Source organism: Protomyctophum parallelum (genome assembly GCF_964188405.1).
Source record: "Protomyctophum parallelum genome assembly, chromosome: 20".
NCBI lineage: Eukaryota > Metazoa > Chordata > Actinopteri > Myctophiformes > Myctophidae > Protomyctophum > Protomyctophum parallelum.
In genome coordinates, this window is record NC_139718.1 from 7154265 (window position 1) to 7173708 (window position 19444).

Sequence of the window (19444 nt, forward strand, 5' to 3'; positions counted from 1 at the left end):
CATTGCAAGTGGGCCACCAAGTATTTGGCAAAACACTAAAGATTTTTATGATAATATAACAATGTAAAAAAAATATATATATAATAACGTAAAGAAAGAAAAAAATAAAAGACAAATTACAAGGTATTTATGTTTGTCTTTAAATAATTGGAACATTTGTTTTCATTGTGATAGATGGAAATGGGCTTGAATTTTTAATTGAGCTAAAAGACAATTTCAAATGAAGTGTTCTCTACTCCAAAACAGGGCAGCTTCCCTCTCTGTAGCCCTTGAATGGTTGATATTCCATACATTGCATCAGTGTTGGGAAAGTTCATTTATTTTATTAACTAGTTCAGTTCACAGTTCAGAAATTTAAAAAGGAACTAGTTCAGTTCATAGTTCATAATTCAACATTCATTCTTTTTTCCCCTTTAAAAAAAAATAATATTGCCACAGTCTATAGCCATTTGCGCACCAGCTGAGAGACAGGGATTTAGAGAATGCTGACAGGCACTCAAATTAGATGTTAACGTCCTGTAAGTAGATGGTAATAAAACTAGTGTTGACTAATCAATACAAGTGGCTCTTATTTTGATGAGGCAGTTTCTGCACAGGAAGTCGTATCACTTGTAAACAAGCTACGATGGATGAGCTGTCAAAGTACTAGTCGCTAAACCACGTTGGCGACCATATTTACAATATGAAAACTGCCAGAAATGAACAACACTGCATTGCATGTACCATAACACAGATATAGAACACTCAATGCTCTTTCTGAAGGGATTCATCTCGGCTACGTTTTGATTTGTTTCACCGTGTGTGTGTGTGTGTACTCACTACTCAATAGTTCATAATATCTAATTGCCGACCATGACTTGGGGGTCAGCTGTTGCCATCTACTGTATTTCATATCCATTTGAAAGCGTATTTTATACGACACTGTACCTCTTAGGTCTTCAGATTGGTGTTGGTGAAATTAATGACACCTGTCAAAGTTAGTGGTTGTGTCCCTATAAGTTTTCATACTGTATGTTTGGCCGTAGATGTGGTCTGTGTTCTGATATACAAACATGGAATATCAGCCATTCTAAGACTACCCTCTCTCTCCTGCAAGCTCGTCTTTAGCTCAGAGAGCTAAAGACGTAGATGTAACAGAGCTATCCTTTATGCATACACTGTCGTATGATGAAGACACCATTGGCCAAACTAAAATAACACTCTAATTCTCAGCTAGATGGCACAATCGCAACAACTTTAAATACACAATCTTTATGGATACATTATATATAAAAAAAACAATGAAGAATAAAAAATAAAAACAACCTGAGCAGAATGTGAATTCATCTTTTTCCTTTTTTTTATATAGCAGAAATGTAGGGGATGTAAAAGAAAACAAAAAATATATTTACTCATGACCTCCAATGGATCTGCGACTCCACAAGCCGGTCCCAGAACCACTGTTTAGGACTCGGTGCCCTATATAAGGTGACTGGTGAAACTGTTGTGTGTGTGTGTGGGGGGGGGGTCATCACCTCATCCAGGAGCCCCCACGAGGCATGCCACTCATGGGCGGCATGCCAGGGGGTGGTGGCGGAACCCCCTGGCCCTGGCCAGCCGAGGGGGGCGGCGGCGGCGGGTACCCGCCCAGGCCATGCCCGTACTCTGCGGCGTGCCCGTACTCAGCGGCGTGCCCGTACTCAGCGGCGTGCCCATACTCGGCGACATGCCCGTACTCTGCTGCGTGCCCATACTCTGCTGCGTGCCCATAATCGGCCATGCTCACCATGTGCGCTGGCGGCGGCATGGCGTAGCTGTGGGTGTAGGGAGGCAGCGGGTGGTGGTGGGCGTGGGCGTGGGCGTAGGCCGACGAGGGTGGCGGCAGCGGAGGAGGAGGGTGGTACGACGACACGGCCACGGCCGGTGGCGCCGGAGGCAGTGCGGCGGGCGCGTAGCCGTGGCTGTGGTAGCCCAGGGGCGCCGGCGCGTAGGCCTATAGAGGGAGGAGACCGTTATAGGACACACAGTGGTTGGTTCCCAAAACCTTTTCAAGTCAAGGACCCCCGAATTGACACTAATTAGCACCGCGGAAACAAATACAAAGCAGACTAAAATATTAGGGAGGGACTGGTGGAGAAGAGATCCACTCGAACAAAAAGACAAGACATTCTATTTTAGTTTAGTTTGGCTGCACTCGGGTGTTGCGCTCTGAAAACAGCAGGTCTAGAGCTTGTAGATCTGCTATTTTCAGCATTCAACCCAAGTGTCAAATCTGCCATTACGTCACGCCATCAAGGCCTGCCAAAAATATATACTTTTTTTTCCGTATAAAGTTACTAGCCCTTACCCGTTGTGAGATATTGCCCCCCGCATTTTTTATTCACTAATACATTTATTATTAATTTATAAGTTGTTAAATTGGAAAAAGCGCTTCGTTAAGACCTCCATATTATTATGGTCAATGCCTGTGTGAAAAGTGGGAGTGATTGGTGCATTCAGTGAGGAGCTACGGCAGTCACAGTGACACACAGACAGACAGACAGACAGACAGACAGACAGACATTCAGATGATTATAGTATGATGATATTTAGTCAACTGAAACTAGACTAAAACTAAAACATTTTCAGATGACTAAAACATGACCAACAGTACCTGGGGGGGCACGGCGGTCTTCATCATGGACTGCAGGCTCTGGTAGCCCTCGCCCGACATGTAGGAGCTGTCTGTGGGGATGCCCATGATGTAGCTGTTGGTGGCGGCCTGCTGGTGGGGGTGGTGTGTGTCTTGCTGGTGGGGGTGGTGTGTGTCCTGCTGGTGGGGGTGGTGTGTGTCCTGCTGGTGGGGGTGGTGTGTGTCCTGCTGGTGGGGGTGGTGTGTGTCCTGCTGGTGGGGAGGCAAAGCAAAGTTACCATGTTTACCCAGGGTAACTGGACTAAGCTCAAGAACTTGTTTACAGCCAGGCCCTGCAAATAGAACATTTCATGGTAGGGGTTCAATGCCTTGCTCAAGGGCACTTCAGCGGTGGTAATTTGAACGTGCCGGTCCGGGGATACGAACTAGCGGTATCAAGACCGCTCCGCAAACCGTTCGGCCACCGCTGGGGGTGGTGTGTGTCCATGGAATAAAAGAAAGGTAATGTCTCACAACGATAGGGCTTGGTGTCGAACTTCAACACTTTCTTGTCATCTATATGAAGTATCGAGTACATGTACTTTTCACCTGACAGGGGGGAGTTTACCCGGCCAGACGTAGCGAGTGGAAGGAACACGTTATTATCCGGCCAGTTCCTTTCCCCTCCATCACCTTTCAGGCTTTGTAGACAAAACAATGCACAAATAGCTTGTACTAATGCTCTTGTGCCGGGGCCATGCATAAGGCATGGTTTGCAGTAAGGCATGATTTTACACTTTCATATAAAAAAGTAATAATAATAATAATAATGTCTCAGCTTGTCTCTTTGCACATCTTTTTTTCACCCCAACATACTGTACATTTATACAGGCGAATGCGAACGATTCAGATGAAAAATAATTAGGTAATAATTGTGACGGGAGGGGGGGGGGGGGGGGGGTCCTACCTGTACCTGGGGGGGCTGCGGAGGGGGAGGGGGAGGGGGAGGCCGGTGGGGCAACGGAGGGGGCTGGTGCTGGAGAGGCGGAGCCAGAACAGACACCTTGGACAGAGGAAGGAAGGAAATACACAAATTAGTATACTTTGTATTAATTACTTTACTGAAGGAGCACTTCACCCATTTTCAACATTATCTTCAAATAACTGGTCCTCACTGATGCTCCGTGCACACTATAATAATAATAATATATAATGATATATACAATGGCAGCCTTAGTATGTCTATAGTCAACTCTTAATATTCACCAAAACCACAGCAGAACTCCCACCACGGGACTCAGGCAATCAATTAAAAAACCTTTGCAACCACTATATTAATGGCAAGTATTTCCTACAGCCTTAAGTCCAAACATCTGAACTGACCTTGGAGGAGGCGTCCGGGAGATTGGGGGAGGGCTCAGGGTCCCCGGGGAGGGGGAGGTGGGCCAATGGGTAGGAAGGAGGAGCTTTGCGATCTGTATAGGAAACAACAGTTTGTTTAAAAAAACTGGGCAAAATCTACAAGCCCGGAAAAAGCAGTTTTCGGGGCGCGGGGGGGGGGGTTCGCTTTTAATTGAATAGAGGTCACTATTTGAGGATTTACTGTGAAGCAGTTTTACGGTATATTGTTTTGTAATGTAAACACAGGGCAGAGTTACATATTATGCTCTTAAAAAACTGATATGAGCATTGTCCATCAAGAGCATGCGATGGAGCCAGTATGGATATTTCCGTCGTTGTTGTCAGCCATTGTCCGACGTCGTGTTGGTCGCGTCGCTGTGCGCCTGGAGGTCTGCTGTTCTTGGCTTCTCTTATTTTATTTATTTATTTATTTTTATCCCACAATTTTGTAACCCATTTTTCACCCCTGTGTCAATTACCTAATGTGATCCTGGGCTCTACACACCCTCAACCAACCTGGAAGGAGAGCAACGGACTTGAACTCATGCGCTTCCTTCATGCATGAGTGTCCAAGTTGCTCCAGGGGGGGGTTTCCCCGGCCGGACGTAGCGCGCGGAAGGAACACATTATTCCAAACAGTTCCTTTCCCCTCCATCAGGCTGGCCAGGGGGAGGCAGTTTAGACACCAGGATTACTGCATGTTTTTTGTGAGGGTATCTACCCTAGGGGACACGAGGGGAGAACATGCAAACTCCACACAGAAAGGCCCTTTCGCCAACCCCGCCTCGGGTATGGGCACTGATGACGCGGAGGAGGGAACACGCCCACAGCGTCTCCAGCAGGAATCGAACCCAGGACCTTCTAGCTGTGAGGCTATATCGCCTGTGAGGCTATATCACCACCTGTGCCACCGTGCCCCCCGATCACAGTAAACACTGGGAGGAAAGAAGCATCTGAAAGTTTGATGGAATCCTATTTACACGCGAGTGCTCTGTGACCACTTTTACATCGCCGAATCTAATGTGCGGTGGCCGGGTTTCATTTTGGTTCTTCATCAGTGTGCGACGCTGTCTGTGGAACCGCGTCTATGGCGTTACAAAGTGTAGCGTGCAGTGGGGAGCAGTGACCTGCGGGGGGCAGTGTGGCGGGCAGGGGAGGCATGGGAGGCTCTAGTCGTGGGATCTTGGAGCCGACGAGCTCTGGATAAGAGGAAAAAAAGACAACGTGTATCATTTAAATGATAGATGCAGTGGTGGAAAGTACATTTACTCAACTACTGTACTTAAAAGGGTCATGTTAACGTCTACTCTGGCTGTAGTAGTAGCTTGATTCAACATTTAGATATTTGATATCAGACACGGCCCTATACGCACACCCTTGGTTCTGGTGAGCGACTGATATTTCCCCCTGATGCGTGAGGGGACCATGCTTTTTCAATGTAAAAAAAAGCAAATACAAAATAAATAAAAACATGCTGTGTTGATGAATTAATAAATAAACAAATGAATCAATAATCAACATTAAATATTCAGTTCAATCTAAAGAATAACCAAGCAGAGTTGTGGCTTACCAGAGCTCTTGATGTCTTCTTTGGGAGATGGCTAAAGTGACAGGAATGACACGAGGAAGAGTGAGATAGCATTAACCCATTCACAAACAGCATGCAGCACACTCTCACAATACAACATGTAGCTTTCATTAGTTACAACAAGGTTTGGAGACAAGATCTAAGAGGCCTATTATTAAAATGACCTTGCTGTTACATTGCTTTGAACAGAACAGAATGTTCTTTCTGGACAAAGTATTTGCAACATAATATTAAGTATGAGAAAAAGCACCACAAGTGTAACTTTTCAATCACAGTTCAGCACTTTGTATTTTATTTTTCATATACGTGATGGACTTAAACATCTGTGCAGGGCTATTATAGCTGACTAAACAGCTTCCACTGTATTCACTGTATAATCCAGTTGTTCTCGAAGTAGGGTACGCGGACTTGAGGGGGTTCCAACTAAGGGGGTCCCAAGTAAAATGGTTAACCCATTCTGACCTGAGATCAGATTCATACGAGGTTTCCACTGGACACACACTGGTCTGATGAAAATAGTATCAAAATCTGTTTAACCAATGTAACCCTATATGTATATATCGGCCTATCGCGACACGTTGTAAGCTTGTAGATCGGGTGTTTTCAAACCAAATATATTTGGAAATAATTTAAATAATATTCTAAACATCTTAACAATACTTGGTATGCGGCCAAATACATATTCACTCCTTGAAATTAAAAGGTTTGAGAACCACAATTTTTTCGAGACGCACCTGTATCGGTGTGTGTGTGCGCGCGCGTTTGTGTGTGTGTGTAATGTGTATGTGTGCGCGTGCGGCCGTGCGTGCATGCATGCGATCCACTCACGTGGGGGCGTTTGAGCGCTGGTCTCGGCGGGCTGGTCTGCGGGGAGGGCTTCTTGGTCAGGGGCGGGGCAGACGGGGCAGGCGGAGGAGGGGCCACGACGGGGGCTGTGGGGGTCTGCTGAACCTGGACCTGAGGAGGGGCGGCGGCGACGGCGGCGGCGGGGGGCGTGGCCAACAGAGGTTTGTCCCCCACCCCGCCCAGCGCGGCGGCGGCAGCCTGCGGCATCTGCTGCTTGCCCTGGGAGTACAGGTCCAGGATCTGGTGGCAGATGTCTGCGGCCCCCCAGGGGGGCGGTAGGGGTTAGGGTTAGTCATAATGAATCCATTTAGACCCCAGGACCATTCTACAAATCTGCCTTCTAAATCCTGGCGGTTTTCTGAAAAACCCTATGTTTCTATATCAGTGGTTGTCAAACATTTTCATGTCAAGGACCCCCAGAATTATATGTAATTGGCCGTCGACCGATCTGAAAATATGTAGTTCCAGGGGACCCCCATCCAGAAGCAAAGATTTGAGTTAAAAACGTCAATAGCTAAAGTATAACATAATGCTTAAAACACCAAAAGGAATTCCCGCCCAAAATGGGTTAAGCTCTCAAGAGGTGAGAGGTATTGTTAAACATCTACATGTCTTAGTTCATTAACAAGATGTCACACAATTAGAGTATGTAGAACAATTGTACCACATCGATACAGCATGGAATTGTGTGGACACATTTTGTTTTTAACCAATTAACGAAGATATTCTACGTTTTTGGGTCTGAGAGGCTAAAAATCTCACCAAATGCTGGAATAAACAATGGACCTTGATAAGGAAAGGGCCCTATAGTCAGTCACCTTACCTTCCAGCACCTCCACGGGCACATCCTGGACGAACTGCTCCCACCAGCGGCGGGACGACTGCTTGGCCGTCCACTCCTGGATGTCGAACTTGCAGAGGCGTCCGGCCAGGTACATGACGGCCACCGCGATGATCTCCGGCTCCCACTGTAGGGACAGCATGGTGCACAGGCTGCACGGGATGGATGGAGGGAGGGAGGGTTACTATAGACACCTAAACACCTCCCACTCAGGGACAGCATGGTGCACAGGCTGCACGGGATGGACGGATGGAGGGACACTTATTATAGTCCCCTGAACACTTTTTTATTTTTTATATATTTTTTTATCCCACGATTTTGTAACCCATTTTTCACCCCTGTGTCAATCATCTAATGTGATCCTGGGCTCTACACACCCTCCACCAACCTAGTCCCCATATATGGGGGACAAGGGGAGAGCAACGGACTTGAACTCATGCTTCCTTCATGCCTGAGTGTCCAAGTTGCTCCTTTACACCTGACAGAGGGGAGTTTCCCTGGTTGGACGTAGCGCGTGGAAGGAACACGTTATTCCAACCAGTTCCTTTCCCCTCCATCAGGCGCCCCGGCTGGCCAGGGGGAAGCAGTTTAGAGACCAGGATTACTGCATGTTTTTTGTGAGGGTACCTACCCTAGGGGACACGGGGAGAACATGAAAACTCCACACAGAAAGGCCCTTTCGCCAACCCCGCCTTCGGGTATGGGCACTGATGACGCGGAGGAGGAAACACGGCGCCAGCACCCACAACGTCCCGAGCGGGAATCGAACCCAGGACCTTCTAGCTGTGAGGCGACAGCACTACCAACTGTGCCACTGTGCCCCCTGAACACTTTTAAACACTTCTGCCCATCAAACACAAATGTTTGGTCAAACCATGCGACTCCCATTGGAATTGCATTGTGGCAGCCATTAAACACAGACAAGACACATACCATGAGTTCTGTATGTGTGTGTATGGGGCCTCAGGCTTACTTACTTACTCTTAGTTCTGATGGATCTCTTCCTCCCCCCTAACACTTTTTGTCTAGTTTTTATTTGCACTGTGTTTACAAAACTAAGTAAACCTAACCTAACTGATTTGGAAAAGAACGGACTCACCTGTCATTCACGAAGGTCCACGCCATCTGGACAAGCTTCTGCACCTTGTTCTTGTCACCTGAAATGGACACAACGGTACTAAGATAAGAACCTAACAGTGGAATATCTATATAATGAAACTATGTATTTACACTACAGACTGCTATGTCTACAAAGGTCCTATATAAATTAGATACATTGAGCCTTTGCATATGCCTGTAAGGTCGTTGAGGCTATTCAGTATTTTAGCTGTGACGTGAGCGCCGCCTCCTGAGATACTTCCGGGTCCTACTTTTGTGTCGCTTTTGTGTCCCCATGGAGTTATACTGTGACGCTCCGTCGGACTAAATCTGAGACGAAAACAACCACGAAAGTCTCATTTTACCGCTTTCCTCGCAACAACAAAGCTGCGCTGCTCTCCAAAATCTGGCTGTGACAGGCCGTCTGCCCCACATGGAATACTATCGCCATTTTATTTGATTGTGTCAAATAAATCCTCATAATGCAAACTAGATTCAACATACTCAAGCCTGCACACATTCTAAATATACCCCAGAAATATTTTACCGAGCAAATTGACTGTTGCCACCTTCAATAATAATGATAATAATAGTCTTTATTGTCTCCACATCATTTATTTTTGTTGTCATGGACACTTGTACAAAACATTAATAATTCCACTCGAGTTGGAAGCATTAAGACCCATTTTAACCCTCAATGGCTTCCTTTCTGAAAAATAACGTCACTGTAAAAAGATTCACGCGTTTAGATATTCAATTTACAATGGGATGCGGACGGGAGCTGGTGCCACTTGGACCCGGACGTAACGTAGCACTACAAAATGACGTCGGACTTAAATACTGAATAGGGCAAGTGCTACGGTAAGTGATGATGATTCAAGTTTCTTTATTAGGAAAAGCTATACCTCGTTGTAAAGGTGACTAATCACCGATACAAACGATATAAAATACAATACCAATTGGTATTATTAAAGGTGAGAAATAACCGTAATATAAATATAAATATAATAATAATATAAATAATAATAATATAAATAATATAAATAAGGTAAGTTAAATGTCCGAATTTTGAGTTTATTTGTCAGCGTTCCCCCGTTTGGAAATAATGGTGTGCCACACCGGACCCCCAGAAGAGAAGATTTGTGTACAAAATATAAGTGTGTGTGTGTGTGTGTGTGTGTGTGTGTGTGCGCGTGCGTGCGTGTGCGCGCGTGCGTGCGTGTGTGTGTGTGTGCGTGCCTTTGAGCTGCTTGGCGTAGCGCAGCAAGAACTGGTAGGGGTGTTCCACCTGCAGGTCAAACTTGATGGTCTGCAACAGGATTCTCTCCAGCACCATGACCTCCTCCTACGCGCACACACACACACACACACACACACACACACACACACACAATGGATCAGGCTAGGATTATGAAATAATTGCGACAGGCTTATGAATACAGAACACACTCATGGCCGAAGGGCTACGGTAAACGTGTTGTGATTCCACTGCGCATCAAGCCAGGTATAACAGGCCAATCTGGAGACGCAGATTGATTTTACTTTTATTATCTTCTTGAAATTATTGGGGGGGGGGGGGGGGGGGCGAAATCATTGAATTTGTTTTGAATTCATGACAATATGTTTGCTTTTTTTGGGAATGTTTTTTGAAAATGTCTTGAAATAATGATTAAAAACAACATGCAGGAAACCATTTTGGTGTTTTAAGCATTATGTTATGCTTTAGCTGTTGAAAAATAGCAGATCTACAAGCTCATAGCGCGGCACCGAGTGCCGCACTATGAACTTGTAGGTCTGCTATTTTTGAAAAATCGTGAAAATGTGGCGCAAATCTTTGAATATATATTCTTTCAGAGTGAACGTTTTTAACTCAAATCTTTGATTCTGGAAGGTCCCTGCATGGAACTACATATTTTCAGATGGGAGTCGGCGGCCAATTACATATAATTCGGGGGGTTCTTGACATGAAAAAGGTTGAGCGCCACACTGACATAGAAACATGAGGTTTTTCAGAAAACTGTCATGATTTAGAATAATAATGATTTATGCATAAATAATAAGTTTCCCAGCCCTGGTGTCGACGTTCCACAAACCTTTGGGTCGTCTCCAAACTGGGCGAACTGGACATCGTTGAGGAGGCTGCGGGCCGTCTTAATGATGTCTTTACACTTCTTGGGCGTCTCCTCAACTTTACCTGCTAGGAAGAGGCAGCATCCCCCCGTCACCTGCACGCACGCACGCACACACACACACACACACAACCCACACACACTGTTACATTGAGTTTGTTGAGTTTTTCCATCTGCACCAAACAGAGACATTCTCTCTTCCTCTCTCTCTCTCTCTCCAAATCTCTTTGCCAAAAATAGCCAATCTACAAGCTCTACACCGAGTGGCATTGTGAGCTTGTAGATCTTTTATTGTTTTGGTAAATGTTCCCCCCAGAATATCGATTCTGGGTTTCAAGTGTTTTAAGACACCTACAATGAATGAATGAATGAATGAATGAATGAATGAATGGATGCATTAATGAATGAATGAATGAATGAATGAATGAATGAACGGACGAATAAATGGGCCACCTCGTGTCCCATCCCTCATGGAATGATATGATACCTTTTCATACAGTTACAATAATTCCAATGTACACTTCTTGTTACACTGGTTACCAGCATTGCTGTTACTGGTTGTTTAGTACATGGATTTTTTTCCTCAGGTCCCAGACTCCCAGGCTTTCTCTAAATAGTTTGTCAATTTAGTCTTTTTCAAATAAACAGTTAATAAGTTGTGCGTTAATGACAGCATAGTTCATATTAACAAACGTTTCTCGGACCCTCCAATAAATATGCAAACTGTTTTGACACTGTGACCGACATCCATTCGTGCAGATCAGTCTACAGTATATCTCTATTTGCAATGCTTATACTACATAATGTATGTCTCTATTTATAATGCTTGAATCTCTCCCCGTTTCAATGCGCTAGACCTCTGGGAGATGGAATGCTGAGGTGCAGCGCAACACCTACCATCAGCTCCCAGTACTTACTGCACAGATTCAAACCGTGCCCAGGGACCCCTCCTGAGCACGGTATATTCAGAATGGGTACAATTTCAAACGAAAGCACATGTCGTCATTACAAAGACTGTTACTTTGTGGACGATCCATGATCATGCATTACACTTATTTACACCAGGGTCCACCATTTTCAATTCATCAGAACCGTAACATCTATTGTTATAATTATTTAATATCATTCTATATCTCTTTTGATAATGCTTGTACTTACATATCTAGGGAACTGTTTGAAGGAGTGGAACATGTAGAAGCGGTGGAAGTAAATGATGCCGGTAGCCAGTGTGTCATAGTGTCTGAACCGCAGCGGTTAAGGTATACAAGATTAGTTCAGATTTCAGAGAGAGAGGGAAATACTAAATTAACTCTTAACCCATTCTGACAGGGCACCCATTTTGGTGTTGGCATCATGTTATGCTTTAGCTATTGAAAAATAGCAGATCTACAAGCTCATATCGCGCCACCGAGTGGCGCGATACGAGCTTGTAGGTCTGCTATTTTTTGAAAAATCGAAGAACGACTGACATTTTTTAGAATCTGATCTCAGGTCAGAATGGGTTCATCAGACCAGTGTGTGTCCAGTGGAAACCTCGTATGAATCTGATCTCAGGTCAGAATGGATTAACTACATTACAACATTTCGCGGGGGGGGTGCGAGTCGTTTTGGTGTTCATATAGGATACAGTCCCAGGCGTGTGCCCACGTCGAAGATGAAGCGGGCCCCCTCTCTGCGGTAGCGGGCCTCCGTGGCGGGGTCCATCCCCTCGGACTGGGACGGCGTGTGGGCCAGGTCTCTCTTGTCCCAGTACCAGCATGGCTTGATGTGGTCCACCGGCTCCGCAAAGAACACCGAGTTCTCCCTGAAGTCTCTCATCTATAATGCCTGCAAGTCTGTCCACACCACCAGCACCACCACCACCACACAACAAAAGAGTATACACATGGCATATATGAGTATTATGAATAAATCAAAAGGTAGGTCTAAAACAGTGTTGTTTTTGTCGACTAAAACTAAGACGAAAGATGTTCGTCGACTGCCTTTTTTCCCTGACGAAAACTAAATGGAAACTAAATGAAAACTAAGCTATGATGACTGAACTTACTTACTTACGCCTATTGCCCATCCTTGGGCATAGGCCACGAAACATGAGCTCTCTGACTAAAACTAAGACTAAATGTATTGACAATTTCGTCAACAGATAAAAACTAGACTAAATTCAATTCATCATTTAGAGACAGGCCTGCCGCCTACTCTTCTACACTTCAGACTGTGAAGTGTAGAGTTATGAAATGCATCCATCATCAATATAGTTGCAGGCAGCCCTTTAGACGTGTTTTCACTACAGGGGGATATGCTGCATGCTGACTATAGAATATCTTAATTGCATTCAAATCAAATATTATAATAATAAACAAAGAGAGCCCTGCATGAACGTACTGTAAAGTACGGGGGTGTTTCTAACGTTTTTTTTGTAGAGGAAGTTTCAAATATTCGTTCATGAAGAATCAGACTAGATCACTGGATCAATTCAGGATGCAGCAACAATAATGAGTGGTGGTCCTCCTTGGATAACTGCAGCGAGCTATGGCAGCCTAAATATACACAGTCTTTAATTCACATACTTTTGATTGATTGATTGAAATGTGTATTTAACAGTTTGCAGAATTACAGTAGCTACATTTCGAGCACAACTCAATACAAAGACTGTTAACTGTGAGTGGACGACTGGACGACCCAATAAAGCATTACACTTGCATTACATTGATTGATTGATTGATTGAAGCATTTATTAACAGATTGGAGAATTACAGTACATTTCAAGCACAACTCAAATACAAAGACTGTTAACTGTGGACGACAGTGTCACAACACCATCATAAAGCACCATCACACTTGTTTACAATAGGGTCCACCGTGTTCAATTCATTCAAGATAGCCTACCCTGTATTGGAATAATTCCTGAACATGAACACTGGATGCACATCCATGGATGGGGGGGGGGGGTCCTTGATTAACTGCAGCTGCTATTCCTCTATAATAACAACTGATGTGTTACTATTGCACATGGCAGGCAAAGCATACGGCACTTAATGTTCTACCTCCAGAACTATAGAAAAAAAAAGGACACTCAAATGATGATAACGCACACGAAAGAAGAATACATATAACAGAAGCTCCGGGAGGAAAAATAAAACGTGTTTGGGTTTTTCTCCTGCTTCTTCTTCTTCTTCTTCATAATAGGCGTGTTCTACAGCTCCAACTGCGTCGCACGACGGTGCCGCGCGCTTCAAGTATTAGCAGATTTACAAGCCCAAAAAGGCGTCGCTTCCGCGATACCCTGTGAGCTTGTAGGTCTGCTATTTACGGTGGGTACTGTGTATCGCTCATGCGAGACAAAAAAAAGAACCCCCCACATTGGCTGAGCCTGAGACTTGAGAGCGAGGCTGAGGGAGCGCTCGTTTTGGTTCACGTGATACACCAACCAGCGCACAACCTATTCCGCAACAGCACACAGACAGCAGAGTAATCTAGTATTAAAGAGAGTGGCGACACTAGCCGACTAGCGTTGACTCCCATTGTTGTAACAATGGAATGCGAAAGTGCTCATTCTATCTCAATGGGATATAGTTCCAATCAGTGTTGTTTTCGTCGACTAAAACTAAGACGATTTTTTTTTCGTCGACTACCTTTTTTCACTGACTAAAACTAAATATAAACTAAATAAAAACGAATCTATGATGACTAAGACTAAATATACTGACAATTTTGTCGACAAATAAAAACTAGACTAAAATGTTAGGAAGGGACTAGTGGACAAGAGATCCAGTTATATGCTAAAATAGCAGATCTACAATCTTGCAACGCGTCGCGCTGCGACGCGTTGCAAGATTGCAGATCTGCTATTTTCAGCATGCAACCAAAGTGTAAAATATGTCATTACAACGACATCAAGGCCTGTCAAAACACATTTTAGACGACTAAATCAACTGTAGATTTAGTCGACTAAAAATCTTATGACATTTAGTCGACTAAAACTAGACTAAACACTAGAACATTCCAGGTGACTAAAATGTGACTAAAACTAAGTGAAAACTATTCAAGAGACTATGACTAAAACTAAATTAGAAATTTGCTGCCAAAAACAACACTGGTTCCAATTAATGTTTGGAACTATAGCCCCATTATAGCACCCCCGCTTTGCGGCGAGATCAAAGCGCTCTCTCTTTAAGCTCTGTCCGCAACAAACAAACCCCCGACTCGTCCTCCAATGGCGGCGCCGCAGCGCTCCGTCACGTGAGGCAAAGAAGGGCGTGGTCTTTGTCAAGATAGGTTTCACGTGCAGCACGTCAGAAGAGAAGAGAGAGAGAGAGAGAGAGAGAGAGTGAGAGAGAGATACAGACGACAAGTGCTGGATATTATAGAGCAGACAGTGGAGACTGAGAGGAACCGCTACAAACACACACACAACAACACTGAGTACAAGGTAATAATAACACTCGTTACTTTGTTTCACAGCGACATGGCGCCGCGTGGATATAATGTAGCGACTGCACCGCGTGACTCGTAACTATAGCGCACAGACACGTGATATTATGTAGGTTGAGCTTTTGAGAGTTGTTAGCCTGGTTAGCCTAGCCACCTTAAAAAAAAAAAAAAAAAAAAAAGCCTTTAAATCGTACGAGTCCGAACCCATCGGCCGGACGGACGGACGGACGGACGGACACCAGTGCTGTGATTGGCCCAGCTTTGGTTGTCAAAACAACCGCAGCAATCTGAAGGCGTTATTTAAAAATAAAAATAAATGATTTGACATAAAATAATCAAATAAACATTTCTCTATTTTGTTTTTGCTGTCTTAGAGCAAAGCTCACAGTGGTCTGCTGTGGGGTCGAGGAGTTAATAGGCCTCTTAATAATAATAATAATACTAATAATAATAATAATAATAATACTACTAATAATAATAATAAATAGTTCAGATTTCAGAATCAGAAACACTGTTTCTGTTGGTTTCGTTGCTTTTACAATCAATAGATGAAATAACCGTTGCTCCGGCAACCCTGGGAGATGGCAGTAAGCCAACCGACCCCCCCCCCCCCTTTGAGCGTCCCTCCGGGCGATGGGACTCCCGGACTCTAGCCTCTCTCTCTGATATGTTGTGCTAACATTAATAAGCAAAGCCCTGCTTCTCTGCTGAGCTGCTCTGCTCCTGCTCCAATTAGATTGTACTGCTGGATGGGCGTGATGCCCATAGAGTCTACTGTACTACCACTGTCCTGTCCTAATGCTAACGCTAGCATACGTACAGTCAGTCATATACAGTATACACATGCATGGCCTGCTGGGGGTGGAACGAAAGATGATATAGTTCTCCACAGAGAGACACAAATAACTTGACCAGAACCCCAGGAGGAGTGCATGGCACACTATTCTGGCTGAGAGAGAGAGAGAGACCTTTTATACATTATATATATATAGAGAGACAGACATATGTATTGTATGGTCATAACTAATTATTACTGTGGATGGCAGAGTAGATTTGTTTTTGTTGTGTATTTGTTAGGATACCATTAGCTGTGTGCCCTAAAGCAGTGGTTCTCAACTTGAGAACCACATGATTTGGGTGGCAAAGTGACAATTGGCTTGTAGATCTGCTATTTTCACAATATAAAATGTATCTGTGGGACTGAGTCAAAACATAATTGAATGCCGCACCCCACAACTTCTACAATTCCAAGTGCTTGTCAGGACAAATAATTATGATTATTTTTGGGGGGTTGTGGCCTGAAAATGTTGGGAACCACTGGCTTAGGCGCGATTCATACTATTATTTTAGAGCCGAATAAAAGTCGGTTCGGCTCTGTAGAGCCCACAATGTGATGTCATTTGAGGTTCGGGGGGGCGGGTACCGTCCTACAGTCGGCTCTTCGGTGCTACTGAAATTTTCGGACGAGCCAAAATCATTTCGGCACTACAGCGGTAAAATAGGAGTATGAATCGGCCCTTAGCCCATTTAGACCTGAGAACGATTCTACAAATGTCTTTGAAAAACCTATGTTTCTGTGTCAGTGGTTCTCAAGCATTTTCATGTCAAGTACCCTCAAAAATATATGTAATTGGCCGCCGACCCCAATCTGAAACCAGAAGCAAAGATTTGATTTGCTGTGAAATAATATATATTCAAAGATTTGAGTTAAAAACGTTCGCTCTGAAAGAATATATATTCAAAGATTTGCGCCACATTTTTGCAGAACTCACAGAACTATTACATCTGTTTGGTAGAGTTCGCTAATACATTACAATATAATGGTGCAACATGTGTGGTTGTTACAGGTGGCCTCCCTACACTACCATTTAGACCCTGGTTGTGTGTGTGTGTGTGTGTGTGTGTGTGTGTGTGTGTGTGTGTGTGTGTGTGTGTGACTGTGTGTGTGTGTGTGTGAATATGGAAAAGAAAAACCTGCTTCTTATTCAATTAACCTACATGAGCAAGATTAAGTTGTTTATTGGTCCTACATTTCAGTTTCAATATACCTTCAATTAATTGCCTACTGTCCAGTTTCAGGATGGCTTGGTTTGAATTGTGTAGTTTGAAAAGTTGTAGCTGACTCACTGTGCACACATTGCAGTCAGCGTGTCATTGATTTGCAGGCGAGTGCTTTTTTTTATCATGCATGGATATTTCCTTGGGTGAAAAGGTCTCAGGGGTTTGTGTGCATGTGGTTTTGTAGTATCGGGATTCTGGATAAGTTAGTTTTATCATCAACTACAATAGCTGAGCATGAGTTTGCTTCAGAGATCTTGCTGTGTAGAATAATATTGGCATTTGGCATTGCCTACATTGAATAAGGGAAGTAAGTACATACTGTAAATAGCATTTACTCAAAAGTACTGTACTCGAGTACAGTCTGCAATCACCTACTGACTCGTGTGTGATACATTAACCAAGAATTCTATTTAACCCATTCAGTACAGGAACCCCTTTTGGTGTTGTAAGCATTATGTTATACTTTAGCTGTTGAAAAATAGCAGATCTACAATCTCATAGCTCGGCACTGAGTGCCACGATACGAGCTTGTAGATCTGCTATTTTCTTTGAAAAATCATAAATGTGTCGCAAATTAGGAATATATATTCTTTCAGAGCGAACTTTTTAGATGGGGGGTCGTTGGTCAATTACATATAATTCTGGGGGTTGAAAATGAAAATGAAAACTGTCAGGATTTAGAAGACATTTGTAGAATCGTCCTCGGGTCTAAATGGGTTAACATTCCACCTTCTGAAATTGAGTCCTATTCCACTGGCAAATTAAGGCGATTTCAGAGCACAGATATAGAGTCACAAGTCATGTATTTAGTGCTGTACGATTCTTGCTAAAATGTGAATCTCGATTTTCCTCCACAATAATTGAGATCACTATTCTCACACGATTGTCTTTTGTCTGTAGTTGCTGAACATTGCTACGTTCAAAATGTGGCTTTAAACGGACAATAATAACTTTTATAACGCACTTTACATTTGAAACAAATCTCAAAGTGCTACAAGCAGAAATATATGAAAGAAAAATAAGAATAAAACAATTAAAACATTCTGTGATCACCTAAACAGCTAAAAGGTTAAAAGAAGCACACAGGTCATCTTAAACCACAACATCAACGACAACATCAAAGTTCTTGACTTAAACCTCTCATGAAGTCTCTCTCTTGTAGCAAAAACATAACTAAAATGAATTGGACAGCCATTTGACAGTATAGCTGTGTATCCACAGCTAAGGAGGCCATATTGCTTTATGTTCAGGCACGGGTATAAAATCAAATTAGTTTTTATTCGGTTCAAGTCCCACTAGGTGGGTGGAGATAATTGCAACTTTTAGAGTATGCAATGGGCAGCTGCAAGCCCTGCTGTTACATCCCTGCTGTTTATCACAAAAGGTGTGATAAAATGTGGATATTGGTATTGGTTGAAATTCGGCAGTTTGTGACCTCTTGATTGCCTAACCCCTGCAGACTTTAACCACTTCAACCCTATTTACTTAGTGCAGTCAGTGGTTCTCAAACTTTCTCAAGAACTATTTGTAACATTTGTGTTGCTAAATGTAAAACAAAAAAAAAGAAGAAAAATACATTTCCAAGAAATTAAGATGACGAAAGAGCCTTTCTGTGTGGAGTTTGCATGTTCTCCCCGTGTCCCCTAGGGTAGGTACCCTCACAAAAAAACATGCAGTAAATCCTGGTCTCTAAACTACCTCCCCCTGGCCAGTCGGGGCGCTTGATGGAAGGGAAAGGAACTGGTCAGAATAACGTGTTCCTTCCACGCGCTACGTCCTCTCCCCCGTCAAGTGAAAAGAAGCAGCTTTGACTCCTCCATGCATAGAAGGAAGCATGAGGTCAATAGATTACAATAGATCATGGGTTTTTAACAGGTGGTCCGCGGACCACTGGTGGTCCGTGAAGGTGTTGCATGTGGTCCCTGACCATGCTTTAGTAATGTAGGAAAGTGAAGATTCATATTTTAATTTATTGTATTGACCACAAGTTGAGAAACATTGCAGTAAATGATCTGGTGACAAATGATGTCGATGTCGTCAGTTACTGGGAAGTCTGATGTCAAGAACTTCCACAGAAAAGTGAGTTAGAATCTCAAGGGAAACCGTACCGGATTGCCTGGTTGAGTCACCATTATAAAGAAATGTGCCCATAATCAACCGCAAGTGTCTGCTTACTCACAGAGTAAGTTACAATGAACAGAGTTTAATATTGAAGGTTAATTTATTTCCCCCACACCACGACGGTATCCCCCCTCCCAACACAACAATGGTCCCCAGGTTGATTCTCAGTCAGGGTGGTGGTCCCTGGTTCATAGTCAGTTGAAAACCCCTGCAATAGATGATTGACACTGAGTGAAAAAATGGGTTGTAAAATCGTGGGATAAAAATGATATAAAAAAAATGCAATACTGCCTCATCAAAGTTGGTATTGTGACTTTATATATTCTTTCTACAATTAC

The 19444-nt window shown here is 43.6% G+C and overlaps 2 protein-coding genes across 4 annotated transcripts in view; one reads left to right on the forward strand and one right to left on the reverse strand.

The window, feature by feature from the left end:
• Positions 1–1099: 1099 nt before the first annotated feature.
• LOC310878521 (uncharacterized protein) lies at positions 1100–12311 on the reverse strand (the record flags this gene model as incomplete). The annotated part of the gene is made up of 13 exons (XM_083792850.1): positions 1100–1972; positions 2633–2860; positions 3558–3653; positions 3974–4065; positions 5119–5190; positions 5562–5592; positions 6408–6679; positions 7249–7418; positions 8366–8423; positions 9604–9709; positions 10458–10589; positions 11652–11733; positions 12121–12311. The coding sequence occupies 13 exons, from the start codon at positions 12309–12311 to the stop codon at positions 1511–1513; spliced, it is 1992 nt and encodes a 663-aa protein (XP_083648976.1). The 3' UTR covers positions 1100–1510.
• A 2487-nt stretch (positions 12312–14798) lies between these two features.
• Positions 14799–19444, forward strand: part of setd3 (SET domain containing 3, actin histidine methyltransferase) — a 50710-nt gene continuing 46064 nt past the window's right edge. For all 3 annotated transcript variants that reach the window (XM_083791391.1, XM_083791392.1, XM_083791393.1), the window contains exon 1: positions 14799–14922. The gene's annotated coding sequence lies outside the window, so the exon portion shown is untranslated. The remainder of the gene's footprint in view (positions 14923–19444) is intronic.